At 34.5% G+C, this 19,904-nt stretch overlaps 1 protein-coding gene across 3 annotated transcripts in view; it reads right to left on the bottom strand.

The window, feature by feature from the left end:
* Nucleotides 1–2,948: 2,948 nt before the first annotated feature.
* Nucleotides 2,949–19,904, bottom strand: part of LOC106064299 (uncharacterized protein ZK1073.1-like) — a 49,676-nt gene continuing 32,720 nt past the window's right edge. For all 3 annotated transcript variants that reach the window (XM_056040232.1, XM_056040240.1, XM_056040250.1), the window contains 3 exons: nucleotides 11,757–11,901; nucleotides 6,451–6,502; nucleotides 2,949–6,347 (listed from right to left, as the gene is read on the bottom strand). In XM_056040232.1, the coding sequence (XP_055896207.1) occupies nucleotides 6,145–6,347; nucleotides 6,451–6,502; nucleotides 11,757–11,901 (400 nt within the window). In that variant the 3' untranslated portion in view covers nucleotides 2,949–6,144. The remainder of the gene's footprint in view (nucleotides 6,348–6,450; nucleotides 6,503–11,756; nucleotides 11,902–19,904) is intronic.

Here is a 19,904-nt window from a genome sequence, read left to right as displayed (position 1 = left end):
ACCACCTTGGCTACGCTCATAGAATTTTGAGTGTGTAATTTGCTTTTTTTTATATTGAAGAGGTATTTTTTAACTTCAAACCCCGCTGGAAGGGGTTTAAACTTAAAGCGCCCTTTGGCTACGCTCATAGAATTTTGAGTGCTTAATTTGCTTTTTTTATATTGAAGAGGTAGTTTTTAGCTGCAAACCCCGCTGGAGGGGGGTTTTTCACACAAAACCTCTCTTGGCTACGCTCATAGAATCTGGTGACTGATGTATGAATAGTCTGATATTGAAGAGGGGGGAGGTGTTATCGTAAATTTCCGAGGGGTTTTAAAATCCAAATTTTCCTTAGTTATGCTCTTTGAATTTGGGAATTGTTGTTTACATAATTTTTTGTTTGTTTTATAGAAGAATGGGATATAACTGCAAATCCCCCTGGTAGGTGGTTTTAAATTCAAAATCCCCTTGGCTGCGCTAGGGCAAGTGCGATGGTTTCTCTCCTCAAATAAACAAAATCAAAGCAAAAAATCAGTCACTAAATTCCGAGCCCTCCTGGCTACGCCCATGACCAATACCAAAAGTTGTCAAGTCAATGGAAAAGAACAATATACCTATTCCAAAGGTTGTCAAGTCAATGGAAAAGCACTATATACCTATACCAAAGGTTGTCAAGTCAATGGAAAAGAACAATATACTGTTACAAATGAACAGTGATAGGTAGAGGTCAACGTATGACCCCGGCGAGATGACACAGCAGCTAGTGTTCCCTGGAATCTAAATGTACAAACAAAGACAGGATGTGACGTGTCCACACGTGTTGTTCCAGGGGACGAACAGATCTAAGTAGGGGGACAGTTACTAATGAACAGTGACAGATAAAGGTCACTACGTGTGACCCCGACTTGATGACACTGCATCAGGTGTTCTCTGGAATCTACATGTAAAAACAAAGGATGTGACGTTTCCTGACATGTTATTCCAGAGGATACTAGGAGTGTTTGTGCAACTTTGGAGAAGCGATTAGGGACTCTATATAAGCCAGAAAGTTAATGTGAAAGTCAGTCGTATGGAGTCGTGAGTGAGCCGTTACAGTCGATACAGACGGTGTAAGACGTGTGCGGCTCTGTGGAAGAGAAATGTGTACGACTCGATGCAAGTTAACTAGGGTAGAGTTAACTGGAGTGGACTACTGTCGTTAAAGTTAAAGTCTATACAGCGAACTACAGTGGACTTGAGCCGTTACAGTCGATACAGTCGATGTAAGACGTGTGCGGCTCTGATTCGGTAGACTTGAGTACGACTTGGTTCAGCTTTAGGAGACCTGGAGCGACACTGGGAAGTGTGTCGTTGGTCTGTTCTGTGGAATACGGCTCGAGGAAAGTTAAGAAGAGATGAATTGCGACGAAGTGAAGAGATGAATTGCAACGAAGTCTAGCTAACTGTAAACTGACAGATATTGTACAGTCTTCTACGCTACATGTTCAAGTAACGAATTGTTAGAGTTAATAGTCATTAAAGTTATATGAAACTGAAAGTTTAGTCGTCAAGTTCTTTGCTGTGTTTTTATTTATGTGCCAACTAATACATCTAGCCAGAAGATTCAGAAATACGTAACAATACCTATACCAAAGGTTGTCAAGCCAATGGAAAAGAACAATATACCTATACCAAAGGTTGTCAAGCCAATGCAAAAGAAGTATAGACATGTATCAATGACATAGGCCCAATTGTATCTAAATGTTAAGAGAAACGTGTTCAGATGTCAATGACATTTCCATTAAGTTAGAGCCCTTACCATGGGCATACCAAATGGTAAAAAGGGTAAATGATAATAAATTCTATTTACTAACACCTTGACTCACTCAGTACCTATGCAAGATTGTTTTATTCATTAACTAATTGGTGATGTTTTTTTTTATTGATTGTTTTGTAAGGTAGAAGAAATAATTGTGCAACTTGATCAGGTGGGAGAAATAATGTGTACAAACCTTTGACAAGAGAAAAGCTTTGAACAAATCGTAAACTAATAGATTCTGTGTGCAGGACTCAGCACGTACAGCGATTTCCAATGCAAGTACAAAGCCATATTCTGGCGAAATATTGACCACAGACAAACGTGACATCTGTTTGCGCCAGTCATTGTTACATGGTAGTGTACTAGTGAGGAGGTGCCTAGGCCATAACTTTTTGGTTTTGTCATTACATGTAACGACTATCAATTTTCTTTGGGCCTTAGAGAACGACTTCTGGGAGTCTACATCTTGTCTACAAGAGAACGCAAGTTGTCTCAGGAGGTTGCGAAACAAAAAAAAAAGAGAGTTACATCATCGTTCCTCGCTTAGTCTTGCCGCGCAAGGAGAAAGTTTAATCATGATCAGAAACTTGATCTTTGCAGATGATGCTTAAGTGAAACAAAATCAAGAATTTTTTTACATTCGTCAAGGCCTGCAGAGATATTTGAGCTAAGATTAAAGTCAAGAAGACCAAACTAAAAGCTCCTCGTTGATAGGAAAACAAAGGTTTGCAAACAGGACAATAATACAAAAAATGCTTATAATTTAATTAATGAAACATGCCTATGAATCATAGGTTGCTAATTTACTATGCTAAATCTCTTACTAGTCTATTTCTCAGACCAGGCGACTTTTATGCAAATGTCACATTTACTTTAAATTGTACTTCTTGAGATGAATGCCTCTGACTGAATCAAATTGTACTTCTTGAGATGGATGCCTCTGACAGAATCAAATTGTACTTCTTGAGATGGATGCCTCTGACAGAATCAAATTGTACTTCTTGAGATGAATGCCTCTGACAGAATCAAATTGTACTTCTTGAGATGGATGCCTCTGACAGAATCAAATTGTACTTCTTGAGATGGATGCCTCTGACAGAATCAAATTGTACTTCTTGAGATGGATGCCTCTGACAGAATTAAATTAGTAAACAAGAACAAACACAATCGCCACTGTACCAATGACTTTATTAAGTTCCTGTTGGTCAATGAAGTCAATACACACAGGTCATGTTTAGACTTAAAGGAATAAATATTTGGTCTAACTCTTCTAACTAATAAGTTGTCACAAGAATTAGGTTCCTGGAGACTTTCACCAGAACATTGTGGATATGAAAAAAAAAAAAAATCAAAATCATGTTATTACAACCTGGTACAAGATGACCAACCCTATTCAAGCTCTACATGGTCACTAATAAGATGAGCTTTGAGCCTCCTGTGGATTGTTATAGGTTTTAGCTTCTCAAGAGCAAAATATCCAAGTTTGTTTTGGCCAACGTTTCCTATACACACGTCAATCCAACAACAACAAAAAGTGATTGATGTCTTCTACATTTTCAAGGATTCATTCACCAAAGCTACCCATTGGCTAGGAATTGATTTAAGGTAGAAATCGACCTAAATCTCCATGTAGAGACATCATCCATCTCTTTTATTTTCTTTAGTCTACACACACTGAGTCTCTCTTGACATCTCAATGAGACATCAACATTTCCTGGAACTGAACAAAAAAGTTTCTAAACAGCAAGAACTACCAAGCTGAGCACATTTCAAAAGATCTTTGAACATGACTGGAATATTCTGGACTAATATGTTACACAATAAGGGCATTTCCTGTGGCACCAACAGGATTCCTTTCAGCCCTCTCCCAAACTGTAGCTCTGTCAATGCTCTAAGTAAACAGGCTGTGCTGTCTTTCTGTTCTTTTTGTCTGTCCACTTCAAGTGCAAGCTTTATGTTACACACAATTTTCTCATTCCATTATCCCCACTCTATAAAGTGCAGAGACATTGTGACACAAAGATGAACAGAAACCATGCAAGTTTCTTTTACAGACCTTGTTCAATGTTTACCCTAACCCTATAGATAACATTAAATGTGTAAGAATATTCCTCTAGTTAATACAAATGCTTCAAGAAAACTGAAACTTTGTGAGTGCTCACTTTGAGAACAAGTTATTCAATTTCATTCAATTTAACTCTATCAATTATCTCTTGCTGGAGTCTCTTTTTTTTTTTGGTAATTAAATATTTTAATGAATATGGCTTAAAAAAAAACAATTTACAACTTACAAACAAGCAATGAAGTGAAAATGCCAGCTGGGATAAGTGTAAATGTATACTCATAAACATTCAGGGAAAATATTTCAGTCCTAAAAATGTCAAACAAATTAGGTCAATGGACTTTTCTTACATAGAAACAGCTGAGAAGTGAAAATATCAAGGATACAAAAGTACTTGAATAAACTTGAATAAACTAAATCAACTAATCAAGTTTTCTGTCGACTTGAAATGGTGATAACCTGTCAAACAACACAAGTTGCACAGCAATACATAAAAAAAAAAAAACATGAATTTTATAAAGAAATTATTTTTGGGGAAAAAAAATTATTATATCACTCTACAATAGTACAATTGTTTATAATGATGTTCAAGCCTAACTATCAAGGTATAGAAAGAAAGCAATGAGGTTGTCATTGGCTAGTGGTTTAAGGCTACACATTCATGAAATAAAATTTACTACCCGGTATTGACCTGTTGTTAAGATTTCTCTGAGACTACACACACACACATGTACAGAGACACTTCAACTTTTGAAACCAAAGTGCATAGAGGTATTACTATCCAATATATTATGCTTTTATTCATACAATTCAATAGAAATGGATATAGTAATAGGAATATGATAAATATGTCTCTAAGATGTATGATACATACAAATAGGAACTGATTGCTATACAAAGTAATTATTGCAAAATCTTTCTTGATTATATAACTTGAAAATAATATCAAACAAAATAAGAAATAAAAAAAGATTCTTTGTCATCAGCTAAATGCAAATAAAATTGAAAATAAAATGTATACAAAAAAAAAAAAAAAAGTGAATAATACAAATGCTTTGTTTCAACAAATGCACTGCTCAGAAAAAATAAAAACTTGTTCAAACTTAATACTGTCTTCTGAAATTGCAAAGTTAAGAATTTGTACATCTCTAACTAATGAATGACAACTTGCAACAATTTACTTCTAAACATGAGCCAACTTTGTTTCTGACCATTTGAAGTTACAAGTCTTAGATCACATTAATATAAATGTTCATGTAAATCCTTTCAACTTGGTTGTACTCTACTACAAGTATAGATTGTGTTCATCAACAAGTTGTGTGTTTGTTCTACCTGGACTTACTAGTCCTCACACAATTCTTCTGGTTTCTTTCTTTAATATTAGAGAAAATACTCTAGAGTTTGGGGAAACAATGACATTTATCTAGGAACACATATGAGGGCTATTTGATACTGCAATGGCTATGGTAACACCACCCATAATTTAATTCTGGCTTAATGAGTGTTAAAAATAGTTTTAACAATATGAATAATTCACACCAAATATCATATGAAAACTACACTTTAACATTTAAAGATTCTTTATTCCTAGGGTAGTAGGTCTATTATCATTAGAGTTCAACAAATATATACCAATATTTACCTTTAGCCACTGCTTGAAAAAAAAAAGAGAATTCCTTACAACTTCTGTTAGAACTAATGTTGAAATGCATAAGACTTATGTTTGGTTGTGAGCAACAATGTCTTGGTTACAGTAAACAACACACATAACAAGTAGGAATCAGGATTAATGACAAATGTATCTCTTACAAGTACATCTACAATTTTTTTTTTTCAAGTTTCCTTTTAATATCAAGCAGAAAAAATAAATGACAAGACTAAACTATTTTTCTTCATTTTGAAAGCTAAAGCTGTTTGCAATATTTTTCTCAATTTGTTAGATGGAAAAGGAAAAAAAAATTCATAAATATTTTTTAAAAAATGGCAAGAAACGTTTAGTTCTATTTTGTACAAAGGAATCCCTTAGACCTGTTCGATTATAAGCCTGGAGGCTAGATCTTATTCAATGTAACATTCAACGTTAAGACTTTACATTTCAAAGTCAGAAGCCAAAAATATGACATTTGATTACATCAAAAAAGAAAGATCAGATATTCATATAAATCTAAATTTTCAATGCCTAAATGGGTGTCAGATACTCACAAATACCCAGACTCCATACACAGCTTTCTTTGTGTCTAGTTTGAATTTAAAAAAAAAAAAAAAAGCAAAAAACTAAAATAACCTCCAAACAAAAGTGTTTGAATCATCCCATGGTTGGGCTTGTTGAGAGGACATCACCAGAGCTACCACGAGTGGGAGATGAACCATATTTTGGTGGACTCATTGAATAAATACCACGGGGCATGTCAGCCTCCTCCATAGACATGGATCGTGTACGACTTGGGGGTGTTCCAGTGCTGTCTATCGAAGCAGATCTCTGAACTCTTGGCATGGGTACGCCACCAACTAGATGACAAGCCAAAGACAAAGTTTTAGTGCCATATGGATTTAATGTGCCCTACTATCAAGAGCAATAACTTGTACAATTAAATCTAAGACTAAGTCTTACCTAAGCCCATGCCTTGTAAGAAATAAAGAAGACTCTCTGCAAACCTTTCAGGCTGAAAAGATCCCATGAATACAATATAGAAAATGTATATTTAACATTTGAATATCTTCTTATTCTTGAAATCTTAATTTCTCCATATGACATGCCATGACATTGAGAAGAGAAAGATCAGTAGTGTAGACATTTTTAAAGATTTGTCCCTGCTGGTTTTAAAATTACCATTAAACTTGTAAAATAGGTTGGAACCTTTTTTTGTATTATAGAGTCATTAAAAAAAGAAATGTGCCATAAAAAATCATAATTTGTCCCTAAAAACTCAAAGAATGTACCGGTAGCCATTAACTACTGTTATATAGACGACTAATGCAGTATGTAGAGGACTAATGGGCAGTAGGATGTGAGATTGGCACAGTTTAGTTTTAAAAGTTCAGAACCAGAAAAGAAAATTACTTTTTTCTGCTCCAGTGTATATGGCATTCATGAGAAATAGAGTATTTTTGAAGTTTGTTTTTGGCTCTAAAAGTATTAAAATAATATTTGGTTTTATATGTAAGTTTGTTTTTTTTTGGAGGGGAGGGAGGGGGGGTATTATTTAGTGATAGTGTTTTTGGCTTTAAAAGTATTAAAATAATATTTGGTTTTATATGTAACTTTTTTTTTTGTGGGGGGTGGCGGGGATATTTTTTAGTGATAGTGTTTTTGGCTCTAAAAGTATTAAAATAATATTTGGTTTTATATGTAACTTTTTTTTTTTGGGGGGGGGGGGGGGGATATTATTTAGTGATAGTGTTTTTGGCTTTAAAAGTATTAAAATAATATTTGGTTTTATATGTAACTTTTTTTTTTGTGGGGGGTGGCGGGGATATTTTTTAGTGATAGTGTTTTTGGCTCTAAAAGTATTAAAATAATATTTGGTTTTATATGTAACTTTTTTTTTTTTTTTTTTGGGGGGGGGGGGGGGGATATTATTTAGTGATAGTGTTTTTGGCTCTAAAAGTATTAAAATAATATTTGGTTTTATATGTAACTTTTTTTTTTGGGGGGGGGGGGGGATATTATTTAGTGATAGTGTTTTTGGCTTTAAAAGTATTAAAATAATATTTGGTTTTATATGTAACTTTTTTTTTTGTGGGGGGTGGCGGGGATATTTTTTAGTGATAGTGTTTTTGGCTCTAAAAGTATTAAAATAATATTTGGTTTTATATGTAACTTTTTTTTTTTTGGGGGGGGGGGGGGATATTATTTAGTGATAGTGTTTTTGGCTCTAAAAGTATTAAAATAATATTTGGTTTTATATGTAACTTTTTTTTTTTGGGAAGGGGGGGGGGGATATTATTTAGTGATAGTGTTTTTGGCTCTAAAAGTATTGAAAGTAAATATTTTCTGAAATAAGACAATTGGTTTTACTTAGTGATAATACCAAACTCTGAAGTTTTGTTTATTTGCTCTTCAGCTGGTGTCACTGGGGAAGGAGGGAAACAAACAAAAATGAATCCTCCCCCTTTTTTTTTTTTGGATTTCCTTCAAGGACTTCAGCTCTCACATATTTGACTCAACCTTTTTTTTAATTGAGAAAGTAAAGAAAAAGCATCAGAGGAGGAGGTAAAGTTTTTAAAATAATCACTATGCTCAAAATATATTGAACATCATCATTCAAACTCCATAGCTACTAGGCCCATACCCAAGCAGCATCTCTCAAAATACTAAGCAAAGGGAGTGACTTTACAAAATATATTTTAAAAAGTATTAAACATCTAATAATAACAAATACTTTCTAAAAAAATAGAAATGGATGGCCTTTAAAATAATATATAAATTCAATAGGTTTTACAAGATTAAAACAATAAAAACAACAGAAAATCTGTTCGAGTGCCTGATTTTGTGAAGACTGGTGGACCCCCCCCCCCCCCCCCCCAATCAGATCTGTTATTTTTGGTACCCTCTAAAATTTACCCAAAGACCAGTAATGTTTATAAGTAGGAATTTAGTAGGCCTATACAATCTATACTATAAAGTAGAAAGTCAGGCATATGTATTGTAACGAATCTCACTATCCAGGCTCTCTGCAAACTGCACCACACACCACCAACTTAAAGAACTTGACAACTCAGGGCTCCAAAGTAACGTAACACATTAATAGTTGAAGAAATAACAGCCAATACTGTACAATTGGCAGCGCGTAACACAAGACTGTACAAAATTCTCTCCGATAACACCGTACCGCGTATCAACTCTTGCACTGGCCTCTCCGTCTCGTTTCGGACTTGTACTGAGCCGTTGTAACGAACTGTACATCGGGAAGTTGTGACTCCTCATCTCTGATACCTTCGCTCTTTATATAGGGTCCCTGCTGGCCTTCTAGAACCGGACAGAACGTCGCTCGACCATTCTGGGTGGTCAGATGACTACAACTTTCGTGACGCTCCTGAGCTCTGTTCACGACATCGATCCTTCCCGAACCGCCGCTGATCCTTCCCGTACCGCCGTGTTGACACTCGTCTCGGCTGACCGTCGTAACTCGTCACGGTTGACCGCTTGTCTAGCACTGGCCTGGGGTGATTTGCGTCGGCTGACTACACACACACCACTACCCCCATTTGTGCCACCACCAGGTTTATAACAGTATGTTACAAATAGAAATCAAAACTGTTTGACCGATCTTGATAAAACTTGGCCTATATGTTCCTTGGGTACTAACTGGGTCTGTAGTGTATGTATTGTAGCCCTAAAACAAACTTAAGACCCTCAAAAAAAAAAAAGGTGACAGCTCTATGAAAGCATTATAACTTCACATGAAAAGATCGAAAGGACAATTAGACAATACCAAAATGTTACACAACTCTCTATTCCTAGGTCTAAACTCCAATTCAACTCTACAATAATAGAACTTCTTTTCGCAAAGATAGTTTTATAATTTAACACATGAACATACGAACATACAAAATTAGTCTATTCATTTCAAATTTTAATCAAATATATGTAGGCCTACAAGCAAATGTTTTCATTTGAAAAAATGGATTTAAGTCAATTAGCTATTTTGATAGCTCCATTCAAACTATTTTTACATTCACGCATTCCGCATTCGCTTTACTTATAACATTATTAATTTGTTTAATTGTTTACAAAACACTCTCAGTGACTATATCGAAAGTGATATGCAAATTAAGACCCACAGGCAACATATGGCTAGTATGAAATATATATGAAGTCTGTAGATGTCTTGAGTATTTACTGACTTCTGGGTGTCCTTGAGGCCATTAGTTGCCTGAAGTGGTTCTGCATATGTCTCAATTATCATTACTTCTAGAATAACAAACTAAAAATAATCTAACCAAAATAATCTAACCACTGTCCAATTCGACCTATTTCATGCAAAGTTTCTAAGTCTAGATCTAGTGCTTAAATTCTCATAATCAGTGTCTTTATCAATTTCATCTTCATTATCAGCTGAATTAAATGTTAGGGATCTAAAAATGGAAAGGTTATTGAGAAAAATGGCCTGCCCATCTATGGAAAACCCCCTAAAGAACCCAATAGAGCTGTGTGGACTCAGAGGCGTCCGAAGAGCCAGAAAATCCCAGCCTTCACCAGGATTCGAATCCCGGTCCCTGGTTTGGAAGCAAAGTGCTTTACTGCTCAGCCACCGTGCCTCCTGGTCGCATTAGTAGCTGTTGGTTTAATATGTTTAATCCCTCCCCGAAACCAGCCAATGGAGAAAAAAAACAACTCAATATTTTGAAAAAGAAAAGAGATCTAAGTTCCAATCCTACATCCTAACATTGTCACTAAAAGGAGCCATGATTGCCCCAATCTTCCTTTAGTAAATTCTCTATTAAGGTTTTGTAGCAAAGGTAAAGATCTTGCAGTGTAATGACACAGCTTATCCCCTATTTAACTCATTAGCTACTAAGCCCATACCTAAGCAGCATCTCTATAAATACTAAGCAAAGGGAGGTAACTCCAAAACAGAAATAGACGGACTTTACAAAATATATTTTAAAAAACATAAAACAACATCATCAATAACAAAAAATACTTCTAAAAAAAGAGAAATGGATGACCTTTAAAATGATGTATAATTTGAATAGGTTTTACAAGATTAAAACAATAAAAACAACAGGTAAAGACGAAAATTTGTTCGAGTGCCTGATTTTTTGAAGACTGGTGGACCCCCCCCCACAGATCTGTAATTTTTGGTAATATTTAACATTTACCCAAAGACCAGTAATGTTTAAAAGTAGGAATTTAGTAGGCCTATACAATAAACATTATGCTTATATATAAAATCTGTATATGTCTTGAGTATTTACTGACTTTCACTGGGTGCGCGTGAGGCCCTTAGTTGCCTGAACATGGCATCATTCTGATGTGGTTCTGCATGTGTCTCAGATTTCATTACTTCTAGCATAACAAAGTAAAAGTAATCAAACCATTGTCCAAACCAACGTTGTGAACACCCCCAACTAGATCTATTTCATCAAAAGTTTTCATGTGGTAAATAAAAACTGTTCAAAATATCAGTCAAAGAAGTTGAAGATTCATTGACGCTAGATCCAGAATAGTCTAGATCTAGGCTAGATGATAGATCTAATGTTTACTTTACTCTCTCTCTCTCTGAATTGGACTAGATCTAAGTCTAAATGTAGCGCTAAATTCTAATGATCAATGTCTTGATCAATATCAAGTTCATTATTAGCTGTATTTAGTGTATTATTTGCGATAATGGGTCTAAAAATTGAAAGATCATTGAGAAAATGGCCTGCGCAGCTAAGGTAAATCGAAAAAAAAACCCACCGAACTTTGAAGGCCCATAGAAACTGAAGCGAAAGATGTAAAAACATCCGGTTTTTTTAATGAAACGATCTATATTTCTACTTTTTAAAAAACCCAGCCAGCTCAAAATAACACCGCGTCGCGCAGGAAAACGAGAGCTACACCAGTCACGCTGTGTGTGTGGTGTGCGCATTTGGGCGCGTTAGTACTGAGGGGGGAAGGGCGCATTTGGTCGCATTAGTAGCTAATGAGTTAAGATCTGGCATGCAATGACACTTATTCCCTATTTAAAATCTTGCAGTGTAATGACATTTTATTCCTTTAAGATCTTGCAATGTAATAGCACTCTAGTCACCTATTTCAGATCATGTTGTGTATATTTTTGCAGCACAAGTTTGCAATGCAAGACACTTTGTTGTAGGATTTTTGGGTGTAGTTCCACATGCAAGACTGGTGTAAAAAAAAATTCAATGTAAGACTTAATACTACTGTAGTTGTTTCCACATGCTGAGTAACTCTATTTCTCTAGATACCTTCTCCTCAAGTACATTGGCCACACCATCAACTTCCAAGATATCACATTCTTTCTTATCCAACCTTTCTCTCATGCGAGCAAACAGATTGTGCACAGTGTGATTAAATGAAGCCTTGCTGCCAGTGACCATCATTACACGACACCTAGAATAGATTGTAGGCAAACAAATTAGATTACTATTATTGGAAAAGCAATAGATTGACAAGTCTCATGTACAAATAATATGGAATAATAAGGTAACAAAAAAAAAAAAGGTCAACATGAGTCAGTGCTACCCACACAATTTGTGCATTACACCAAACAAAACATTATCTATAAAAAAACAAAATGTACATTCACACAAGACTCACTCAATTTACATGTGACAAAGTTTATATCATATTGTTTCCATTTAATGATTTGATTGCCAGGGGAACAAAAGAGTGTTTGTGTCTGTTTGTCTTTGCTATCGGTGTCTTGAATCTCTTTTGTGATGGTAAAATCACAAAATCCTGAACCAAAGGGTAATTTTTTATTTCTAGAATCTTTTTAGCTTTTTTATGGATGTTTCTCTCAAACAGCTGCCCAAATGGGATTTGTTTTTTTGTGCCAATGATTTTACCAGCAGCATTTAGGATTCTATGAAGTTTAGGACGGCATTTAAATTTATGTCAAGTATTTGTAGTCAGTGTAAATGCAGAAATATTACTAATGCTGACATGCATCATTTATTGTCCCACTCTTTTACACTATTTAAATATTCACTTAATGGAATTAATTTGTTTTTATCTTACCATAACAGTATATTTATGTTCATTGTTAGCTATTAAGTCTATACAGATTTCCCATATCAATTCTCCATACTCAATAGAATGATAGACATAGATGATAAATTTATACATATGTGCAGGAAATTGCAGGGCCGCCTTAGGTAAATGGGGGCTCTAGGCAAAGCAAAGTTGGTAGCCCCAAAAGAAATAGAAAATTTAAAAATTAACACCGGAAAAATTAAAATGACGCAATGTATCACTAACCTAACAGAATCTAGGCCTAGATCTAAATCAGCAAATAAATGAAATTCATATAGTTCAATTTCCATAAGGTATAATTTGCAATCTGTAAGCTTCTTCAACATATTCATGCAAATGTCATAAGCTTTCAACAAACAAGGTTACAAAGACACAAACTCAAAATCGGTCCCCGAAGTGGTCCACCCAGGCAGGTATCAATATTTTTTAGAAAGAACATCAGAATGAAATTTGATCAAAGACAAATGACAGAGAAGAATGGAGAAAGAAGGTTGACAGATCTTGTGTGGTGCCCCAGCAGTCCAGCAGACCAAAGTAATTGTGAAAGTGAATGTGAAGTTAAATGCGAACCTGGCCTAACTGATGTCTTATTTTGTATATCTAATTGTTTTGTAAAGAGTCAATCTCTTATTCAAATCCTCAAAAAAAAAAATTCCTTTAGTTAAGTGTTCTGTGGTTGCAATGTAGCACTGCAGTTCAAGTGATAATATGAAAACCTACTTACTAATTGTTGTTTTAAATTATGCCCAACTTATATGCATACTAAATAGATTTTTTTCTCTTAAAAAAAAGTAAACATTATTTTTGGGTAAATGTAGTAGTTAATAGGACAGAATCTTCAATAACGTAGCAATACAAATGTAAAAAAAAATATTTAAAAAAAAAAAAGACTAAAACCATTTGCATAAATGTGTTACAAATAGCTATCTCCCCTACTAAAGAGCCTCCCGAGTTTGTTACTTTTAATAGTGAATAGTTGTAAATGTGGTGTATTTTTAAGAAAAAACTGATTGCATTTAATAAGTGATTTGAAAAATTAGATCTTTCGCTTTTAGAAAAGAAAAAAGTAGCCGTTGCATCAGAACTTTGAATGTTACTAAAATATTATGATATCAGATTTTTACTATCTTTTCTAGTTTACAAGATCTAAACGGGACAGACGGACCGACAGACATTTCACACAAAACTAATAGCGTCTTTTCCCCTTTCGGAGGCCGCTAAAAATGGTACTAAAGTTTTGCTTAAACTGTGAATAATCCAGAGACTTTATGATATATAATTTCTTGTGTCTGTTTTATTCTCAAACAGTTTTTAATTTAAAAAGCTTCTTTCACACAATGCAAAAGTGATTGGAATTATCAATTGTGACATTTGGAACAGCAGTATTTATAATTTAAAAAAAAAAGAAGAGAACATGAAACAGTATCTGGAACAATATTAGAAAATATCAAATCCTTTGGATGAATATCTGAATCAAATGCATCGGTAGTGCAATATTCAAATCCACGCAACATTTTGTTGAACAATTTTGGTCAAAGTCTACATTTTTAAAAATAATGTCCAAAAATTCCTCACAAAAAAAAAGTGACATTCCATTTACTCGAAATGTGTAGTCCACACTCTAACAAAACGTTCAAATTCTGTGGTCAATGATTCAAAATAGCTTTTTTAGTTAACATTTTTACCCCTTTCCATCATTTCAAATTTATGGCTGATGGAAATTTGATTTCATCAGGTTACGTATTTAATTCTTGAGTCAATAACCACCTTACTGAAATTTGCAGATTCAAATCCAATCCTTGTAAATATTTTTTCATTAGCTTAGTTGCATATTAAACATTCATATGCAAGGTCAAAATGCATATCTTATGTTTGCATCAATTCATTGATATTAGTTTGAGCCAATTAATCCTACCAGTTGGGTAAAAGAAGCAAAAAAAAAAAAAGCCAGTTGCTTCAGTACTTGCTTTAACTAATTAGGTCGTTGGTATTTTCAGCAATTCATGCACAATACTGCAATACTTTCAAGTTAATGATCCTGCATTCCCAGTAAGTATCAGAGATAGGATTTATTGTTAGATTTTTTACCCAAGTTTTCAAGATCTGTCATGTCTCCGAGTATTACATTGAGACTGTGAAATCTGCTTGGCACATAAAATGATTTCAATGAGTTCAAGACTTCAAGCAGATGTTATTATACACCAGGAATGCAGCTTTTCATATTCCATATGTCATCATCTTGGCCTCTGCAGTCTTGCAAACATTAATTTTAGATCTTCAAGCTTTTTTAAGCATGTTTCCATGAGACCTAAACCAGTGCTGTTAGAACTAAACCAGAGCTGTCGTCGACAATTGTGTGCTCACAATGTTGCCTTTTTGCAAAATCATAGTCACCTTGGTTGGCAGGTGGAATAAATTTTTCAAATTTTTTTTCTTTTTTTCAAAGTGGCATCATTAATTAAAATAATTATGTCTACCTCAATTAGAATTTTTTGGCTCATGTAATGATCATGAATTTTTTTGTTTTTATACATCGTATGATCTTCTAGGTATGAATCATACTTTCCTAACAATTTGACCAATCCCAAAATATCTCCATTGTGTGGTTGAAACAATTGAATCAGTACCACAAAGTGCTAAATTCCTTTTGCAAGAAACTGCACCATTGAAATTATTCTTTGTAAAACATTTCTCCAGTGCTGAAATGTTTTTAGATCTGAGAACAGCCAGCAACAAAAACAAAAAAACAGCATTTTTATGGTTCAAAATAAACCAGTCAACAACAATTTGTGCATTTACCATTTTCTAACTTACTAAAAAACAAAATCCTACACAGAAATGCTATTTTTCAGAGCTCTCCTCTTTTTAAAACTTTGTTCTAGAATCATGAAATGGTCCTTTTTCAACTTCTACTAAAGTTATCTGACTACTTTGACCATTTGTTAGCAATTGGGAAGAAGATTGTGTATCTTCTTCATTTTGAAGTTGATACTGCTGAATGTGGTTGCAGCTGACGAGTAGCTAAACTTAATAAAGCGCCACTCTGTTCAAAGAAACACCCACTTCCTCTGATTTTTGTTTGCATTTGATGCACCAGCCTCAAAATAATGTCTATACAGTATCCTCAAAAGGAAGCAACACATATCTTCTGACATACCTAGTCTAACAAGAGAATAAACCTTGAAACATAGTAGAGACTTAAATCAGAGCTAGGTTAGTAGACATAGAGCCATAGAGCTCAGCTATGTTTTCTATAAAAAAAATAACTTTTTACTAGTCTGTGCGAGACCCCACCAATTGCAGCTGCCTAATTTGCCTATGCCTAAGGCCTGCCCTACTGTTGTGCAGAAATAGGTTGTCAGATACCGAGTAAAATAATGATAGCTTTTTTGAAATATTGTGGTAATCTTCAGACAAATTTGGCCAGAAATCATTTAATGATTGCTCTTTGTATCTTTGTTTCAAAATAGAGTCACAATCTAGATCAGTTCAAAGTTCATAGTGATATTGTTATAAAAGTTTTTCCATTACAGAGAACTAAAAAAATCAAATTTTATTTTATTTTGTATATTTACTTTTATAATTAAGTCATGTGTAGACCTACTGATTAATTACTTCAATAGTTTGTGGAACGCCTAATCAGGCCTCCCATGTTTTGTGGAACACAGTTTGGAAACTGCTGCCCTGGACAACACACAACATCAACACTTGTCACAGAAAGGAACTCATTTCATTACACAGAAACTAATAAGCTTGTGTGGACACTGCATGTATGAAGTAAGAAATACTGCCCACATTGCTTTCAAAATAAGTTCAATGTATGTACATACTATGGAATATTTAGCTAGGATACTAAAAATAATTTTAAAAAATCAAATAATAGTGAAATTAGATTTTTGTTTCTGAGTTCAAATTTTGCATAACTATTTTGGTTTCACTCCTAAAAATGCACCATGATACTCTTGATGAATATTTTGAACAAAGTTGGCAGTTAAATATTAGCTTCAATAAAGTTTTTTAAAAATAGATTATGAATAAATACTTTTTTTTAATTTGGATACTAAACTATTACCTAGAACTAGTCTAGATCTAGCTGCAATGACATTTGCCCATAGTCTGTGGGCTATTTTTAATTTTCATAAACTAAAAATTGCAAAACTGTTGGTATTATAAACGTTGTATTGTGTTACATAAAAAGGGCCTGCATTCCCCTTTAATTCTATACAAAATAGAAGATTTTTGGATACCTAAGAAAAATATTAAGTTGAATCATAACATGAGAATGTAATGTGAATGGGCAAAATGGATAATTTCATTAGAACGTGGAAAATAATTATGGAGAGAGAGTTGAACTACCCAAACATACTCAAAATTTTCATTTCTTTTTTTCCTTCAAACATTTTACTGTTGTTTTTTTTTTTATTGTTTTTTTTTTCAAAACAATTCTGAGGAAGCATTAATCAAAGAAAATGAAAGAGGAGTCTAAACCAGTAAAAATCATTTGGTTCTTTCAAAGCTAGAAGTCTAACATTATGGAAATGCAACAGCTGAACAAGCCTACAGAAAGCCAATAGTCTTGCTCATTAATGCACTAAGATTTGGATAAAGTGTACATACCAAATACACATTTAAGAAAATAATACAACATAAAAAAACATTGTCAAAAAATTAATTAAAAGAAACAAAAAAGCAAAAGCAGCACAAAAATGTGTCAATTATTTTGGGAACTAAATTCTTTTTACAGCAGACTTATTGAACAATAATTTTACAGCAAATCTATTGAAAAATCATTTTATAGCAGACCTATTGAGCGTCAAACATGGTAAAGCATTGCTAAATAAAGAAGAACAGGACATAAAATGGGGAAAAGAATTCAAGGAGACTGTGAAGAAACAAGTCCTTTTACGTTTAAAGTGTCTTTTTAATTCTCGAACATTTTAATAAAACACATATACACGGCAACATTATGTACAGATCTCCTGCTTCACTCGCTGACCTTTCTTTCTCTCTCTCGTGTTTACACACTAGTCACTTCCCCCAAGTCCCCTAACTCTCGATACTCAGCACTTGACCGTGTGTCACGGTTGACCACACAGCAACCGTGTCACCACAGTCCTCCCAGGGCAGAGAAAAATTTTGATCGTATCAAAATTTCATGAACCCAATAGTTTGGGTGTACATTAATAATGTTTAACATCGACAAGAAAAAAAATAATGACATGTAATACAATGGCATCTTCAATTATGAGAGAACTGATAATGCCTATGACAAAAAATAAATTTTCAATAATATGTTATTGCAAGGAACATTTCCAATTGAACTATCGTAGAAAGCTTTCCTGTTATATTATACAACTTATATACAAAAAAAAAATACAGGTTATTATTTTTTTTCTATGTAACAATAATCTTTTGAATGCCAACATTGTCATGTGAAAAATGCACTATTAGTTAATACTTTATGTTACATCAAAACATCTTCCAAATTAAGGGAATTGTTTACTTTGTGTTTCTTTCATATTAGTTTCTAAAAGTACATTTATGACTACAATCAATGCAACAAACTTTAAAAAACTAAATAGTAGTACAACTTTCACATCTCTGAATGAAATTTAAAAAAAAAATTCAGAAGCGTAATGTTCATTCAATTTTGACAAGACAAATTTTAAAGTTATCATACAAGTTATTTGTTAATTTTTCTCATCATCTGATTAATGAATGAACCTAAGTCCAGCGGTCCCTAGACACATCTTGTCAACACGTCAGCAATCACGTTGATTTGTCCCGGAATAGCTTGAACTGTAAAGCTGAAGTCTTGAAGTTTTAAAGCCCATCTAGTGATCATCTGGTTGGCTAGCTTATTTGTATTGATATAAGCTAGTGGGGCGTGATCTGTTAACAAGATGAATGATTTCCCAAGCAAGTAACGGGATAGTTTCGTTATGCAGAACACAATAGCTAGAGCTTCACGCTCTATCGTGGAATATTTCTGTTCTGCTGCGTTCAGCTTTCTGCTAATGTAGTAAACTGGTCTTAGCGTTGCATCACACTTCTGCATTAAAGTGCCTCCCACTGCTGTGGAGGATGCATCTGTTGCCAAGTAGTAAGGGTTTCTGATGTCTGGAAGCTGGAGTACTATGTTGTCTGAGAAGACATTTTTAATGCTTTGCAGGCATTCCTGTAGTCTGGAGCTCCATGTGATCTTGTTTGGCATGCCTTTTTTTGTCAGTTCAATTAGAGGTTGTGTAATACCTGTGAAATTTGCCAGGAACCGTCTATAGTAATTACATAAACCTAAGATGCTTCGGACTTGTCCCTTTGTTGTAGGTAATGTTAAGTTGAGTATCTTGCTTATATTGTCTTGTAGTGGTCTGATCGTATTTTGCTGTATTCTGTGCCCTAGAAATTCAATCTCTGTTCTGGCGATTTTAACCTTACTAGGTTTTACTGTAAGCCCGTTGTCTTGTAGTATCTGGAATACTTGTTGCAGACCAGCAACGTGTTCTTCTAATGTGTTGTGGAAGACGCAAATGTCATCAAGATAGAAAATGACATCAGGTCTTTTCCCTATTAGTTTTGCCATCATTCTGTTGAAGGTCGCAGGTGCGTTACTAAGCCCGAAACTCGTAATTCCATTGGTAACAACCAAATGGAGTAGTGAATGCTGTAAGTGGCTTAGCATCTTCGTCTAGTGGAATTTGCCAGTAACCTCTGGCTAAGTCAAGAGTAGTGAAGTATTTTGCACCTCTAAGTTTAGGTATAATGTTCTCTATGTTAGGCATTGGGTATGTATCTTTCACTGTGATGGCGTTTAGTTTCCGGTAGTCTACACATAGACGCATCTTTCCGGTTGTTTCCTTTTGTTTCACTAGGACTGCTGGAGCTGAGTATGGAGATGTGGATGTATCAATTATTCCCATTTTTAGAAGCGTTTCAATTTCCTTTTTCAGTATCTCTTCATGGTGTAAGGAAACTGGATATGGTTTGGATTTTTTGGGTCAGTTGGTTGGATAGTGTGTTTTATGGCAGTTGTTCTACCCGGTTTATCTGTGAATATTGGCGCCCATCGAGCTAGCAGTTTATCAATATCTTGCTGAACTGGATACTGGAGGTGTGATGTGTCTATATCTTTCACAGTTTCACAGCTTTCAATAACTGGACATGGTAATTCATCTGGTTCCTCTATTGTTTCTATCATCATAACTCTCTGACTGTCTTGCGTGTCTTGCTTAGCGTTTGTTGCAAGATTATATGGTCTGGGCATGTACAGCTTCAGCATATTGATGTGAAATACTTTGTCTCGACCTCTGATGTTTATACTGTAGTCGACCTTCGAAATCACCTTTGTGACTTGGAAT

This window comes from Biomphalaria glabrata, chromosome 1 (assembly GCF_947242115.1).
Source record: "Biomphalaria glabrata chromosome 1, xgBioGlab47.1, whole genome shotgun sequence".
NCBI lineage: Eukaryota > Metazoa > Mollusca > Gastropoda > Planorbidae > Biomphalaria > Biomphalaria glabrata.
Note: the sequence above shows the minus strand (reverse complement) of the source record. Positions and strands in the feature narration are given on the sequence as shown.